At 43.8% G+C, this 4,422-nt stretch overlaps 1 protein-coding gene across 1 annotated transcript; it reads right to left on the bottom strand.

Moving 5' to 3' along the window:
* Positions 1–450: 450 nt before the first annotated feature.
* On the bottom strand, positions 451–3,411 carry fzd10 (frizzled class receptor 10). The gene has a single exon (XM_053504803.1). The coding sequence runs from the start codon at positions 3,003–3,005 to the stop codon at positions 1,248–1,250; it is 1,758 nt and encodes a 585-aa protein (XP_053360778.1). The 5' UTR covers positions 3,006–3,411; the 3' UTR covers positions 451–1,247.
* Positions 3,412–4,422: the final 1,011 nt, after the last annotated feature.

The following is a 4,422-nucleotide window of genomic DNA, read 5'->3' as shown; positions in this document are numbered from 1 at the left end:
TATATATATAGGCTGTATCGAGGAACAAAAACAAATAAGGAGATTTTAAATTACTGGAACGTGGTTAAGAACCGTTCAACACCCTGAACAGAGATCACTTAAACACTTGGTTAAGTTGCATGTATCTATACACACAGAAAAATTGTATGATGTATAATATATTATTAAGTTATATTAACAGTATAGCAATAAATTAAGTATTTAAACTAAGCGTATACATTTTTTTTGGTTGACAATCATCTTACTGATTAGCACTTATCAAGGTCACTGCAGATTAGCAGCCCATCAAAGTTTTCTTTCCTACTAAACCTTGTATTTAATTATATACAGTATTTATATATTTTAAATTTCAATGTTATTAATCTGAAAGAAGCATATCTGAACACAAACAATACACCAAGACTGAGGTCGAAGACTCTAGTTTTTGAACATCATAAACTAGAAGGTCTTTATTTTTGTCTTTTTTTTACAAAATATGAACTTTTTTTAGAAATATATACAAAGGATTTGTTGTGCTGTAAAAGAAAAAAAAAAAAGAGCTCTGTGTGACAAAAACAAACCAAAGGGCTAAGGGCTAAGAACCTCCTGTACAAAATGCCCCATCAAAGGCCTCGGTCTTTTACGACAACATTTAGTGCTTGTAGATTTGCTTTATGCCATGGAGGGCCTTCACAATAGCCAGTTCATTCTCAGCAGCCAACAGCTGCTCCCCAATGTCAATGCAGCAGTGTGTGACACGGCCTCGATTTCCATAGAAAAGCCACAGGAACACGCAGCCGAAGAGCTCCCGCCCCAGCTCATTCACACACAGTATTGTATGCAGAATCCTTTTAGTGTCTTTAATGGGCCACTACAGTATTAAGAGTCTTTTTTTCTCTCTGTCACTGAGAGAAACATCTATTGCACATGATACACCCATTCCCAGTGACATAACCACAAAGAGGACTCGATCGCTTTTGACAACAAAAACAAACCCTTTCAAACTCCACAAAGTACCTTAAGTGGATAAGTAGTACAGAGCAACTAACTGAAAAGCTGGTGGGTTATTTTTAAACAGATCATTATGAGAATTATTATCTGTCCTTACAACACTTCAAGTTTTTTTTTAAGAACTAAGGCTTGCATAAAATATACATGAAGTTTGCGTATTGTATTTTGAAGTTGCTTGTTCACCCACATGAACGGGTCCGAAAAATAAACAGTGTCAATAAGTGTGTTCCTTTTTTTGTGCATGGACGTTTTTGTGTTCATACACATGTGGCAGGAGCTCCAGTGGGTTCGTACTTCGTTTTGTGTCCTTTCAGTGCAGGGTGAGGTTTCAGGTATGGCCGACTGCCTGTGAAAACGCACGCGGCCTTTCTCCTTGCCCTCTTTCTCAGCTTGCGGCTGAAGACATTCTGCCAGGACTGCAACGTCTTGGAAGTCCAGATCCACATGCCGCTGGTAATGCCCACCACCAGCAGCATAAAGATCTTCACCATAAATATCTCAACTGCTGGGATGGAGCTTTTCATGGTGCACTCCTCTCCTGTCCCGTTGACCCCCTCCATGCAGCGCTGCTCTACAGCAAGAACTTTCCAATAGTCCATGTTAAGACGCTCGTAGAAATAGCAAGCGATGACACAGGTAGCAGGAACGGTGTAGAGAACAGAGAACACCCCGATCCGAACCATCAGCTTCTCCAGCTTGTCAGTGTTCTCTCCTTCTGTTTTCATAACCTTGCGAATGTGAAAAAGAGCAACAAAGCCAGAAAGCAAAAAGGAAGTGCCTATGATAAGGTAGCATGACAAAGGGATTAGGACAAAGCCAGTCATAGCCTTGACATCCATGCTGCCTACATAACAGATGCCTGTCAGTTCATCACCTGCCACCTTTCTCATGACCAGAATCAGGATAGTCTTTATGGCTGGGATTGCCCAGGCAGCCAAGTGGAAATAGCTGCTGTTGGCTTCAATAGCCTCATGTCCCCATTTCTTCCCTGCTGCCAGGAACCAAGTGAGAGTCAGAATCACCCACCAGAGGGAGCTAGCCATGCCAAAGTAGTAGAGGATGAGGAACACTATAGTGCAACCTGTGCTCTCCAAGCCTTCCTGGATGATGTACTGGACACCGCTGTCACGGTCACAGGCCACATTTTCAGCCCCAACAAAAAGCCGAATGAGATAGCCTACGGAATAGACACAGTAGGACATGGAGAGGAAGATGATGGGGCGCTCTGGGTACCTAAAGCGCTGTGGGTCAATGAGGAAGGTGAGGACAGTAAAAGCACTGGAGATGAAGCAAAGGATGGACCAGATAGCTATCCAGACCAGGGAGAAGCGCTTGTCTGCTTGGCTCCAGTACACATCGACTTTGGGATAACACTTTGGGGCACATGACTCACTCTTCTGCACATAGTGGAATTTCCCAGGGTTTCCACAAGTGTCTTTCCCCATCCTCTCCTTAATCGTTAGATCCTGGTTGTTGCCATGTCGAGGAGGGCGTGAGTCTGGAGGCTGGGTGTGAGATCCTTTCGAAGAAGTATCGTCGCTACCGTTGTTGGGGGCCTCCATGCAGAGAAAGTTAGGGTCGTTCTTATTAGGTAGCCTGGAGCAGTCCAGTGAGTCCGGCCACTGAAAATTAAACTGCTCCATAATGGGTGAACACTTCTGTCTCGCTTGCTCGCACATCACCCTGCAGGCTGGGATCGGCGTGGAGACCTGCTCCGTGCACATGGGGGCATAGAGTGAGCACAGAAAAAACTTGAGGTGGCTGTGGCATCCAAACTCGATCAGCGGCACAAACTCGTGAAGCTTTATGGAAGCCTCGATCTGATTCTCGTGCCCCATCAAGTTTGGCATAACCGTCAAGTTATACCCAATGTCCTTGCACAGAGGGATGGAGATTTCCTGGCATCTGCCTTCTCCGGGTCGGTCCGGGTCGATGGAGCTGATTGCAGCGCAAAAGTCAGCCGCGGAGAGCAGCAGCACGCCGAGAAGCCTCCATTCAACTGCGGAGTGAAGCATTTTCTCACACTGGATTATCTCATGTAGTATGGGTAGTAATTACACAAATGTTTATGCTTGAAAAAAATGAGCTGCAGGACAGGTCTGTTGAGTTGCAGATTTTTGACTCGCAGAAAACAGAGACAGAACTTCTTGAGAACTATATGGTGTGTACGGTAAATCCTCGAGAAGTAAAGACGTAGGTGATGTACCCCGCAGAGAACATTTCATCACTTTCCATGAAGTCGTTCAGTCGGAACAGAAGAAAAACTCTGTCCATCCTATCGAACACACAGACTTAAGACAGACGGCATGCAACTTTTACCAGTTAGTGGTTACAATGTAATCCAGAGACTTGGAGCTTCTTTTAATGTTGATTGTGTCCATCCTTCAAAAAAGTGATGATACTTTTTTTTTTTTTTACCAAAAAAACATAAAATACAGTCAGGCTTAAGTGAAATCCTTATGAACACGAGAGGAAAGTAAGAATGTAGTGAGCTACTCCAGAGACTTCCGAGCTCGTCTGAGAGCTTCACAGCAGTGTGTGTGAGTGAGCCGGAGTGTGAGTGTGTGTGTGTGAGTCTAACCTGCTAAAAGATCCGCCTTCAAACACAGCCTCTTTGCATAAGAAAGCCTAAACTGACACGGCGATTATATCCCCCCTAAAACCCCCACGGAACAGCCTGTCGGAGGTTTTAAAGTCTAACCAACACTGTTTTTTTTACACACCGGAGATCATAGTGAAGTTCCCGAACACCATTTGTCGGTGGTTCAACCGCTTCGAAAGCGCCAACTGACAAAAGTTTAAATTTAATTGTTGTTTCATGTTGTTTCATTTTTGGCGCGAGTTTTTTCTCTCTCGCCTCAGACATCCGAGTGGCTTTTTCCCCCTCTTTTTTTTCAATCGCGATGTGTCCTTTTCTTTACAACTGGCGATTTTCACGGTTTGAACCATTGTGTGAGAGAGGGAGAAGAAAAGGAGAAGAGTGTTTTATGCCCTCGGATTCGCCTCACATTTTATTGTTTGACGGAACCAAGCTGCTTTTTTTGGGGGGTGTCTAGTTTTACTAGCACAATAACAGAACAGCTAAGTGCTTCATAGGAATTCATACGAAATGAATGAGAAAAAGACACACACACCCACACACACACACACACACAGAGGGAGAGAAAGAGAGTCATATTCATGCCAGAGTTGGACTTGGATTGCACTAAAACTTTACATTAAAAAAGCTGGTATATAAGCTACAGGTAGAGCTTACACTATACAGTAAGTCCCCCACATACGAACATTCAAATTATGAACTTTCGGAGGTTAGAGCATGCATCCGCGCATGTTCAACATGCATGCAATGTGCATCTGGATCATGATGTCTGGAAACATGTCTAAAAGCTGCGGCGATGAAGCTGGTACTGCTAAAAAGCACAAAGCAATAAC

Source organism: Clarias gariepinus, chromosome 9 (genome assembly GCF_024256425.1).
Source record: "Clarias gariepinus isolate MV-2021 ecotype Netherlands chromosome 9, CGAR_prim_01v2, whole genome shotgun sequence".
In the NCBI taxonomy this organism is placed as follows: Eukaryota; Metazoa; Chordata; class Actinopteri; order Siluriformes; family Clariidae; genus Clarias; species Clarias gariepinus.
The sequence above is the reverse complement of the archived record's forward strand: the minus strand, read 5'-3'. Positions and strand labels throughout refer to the sequence as shown.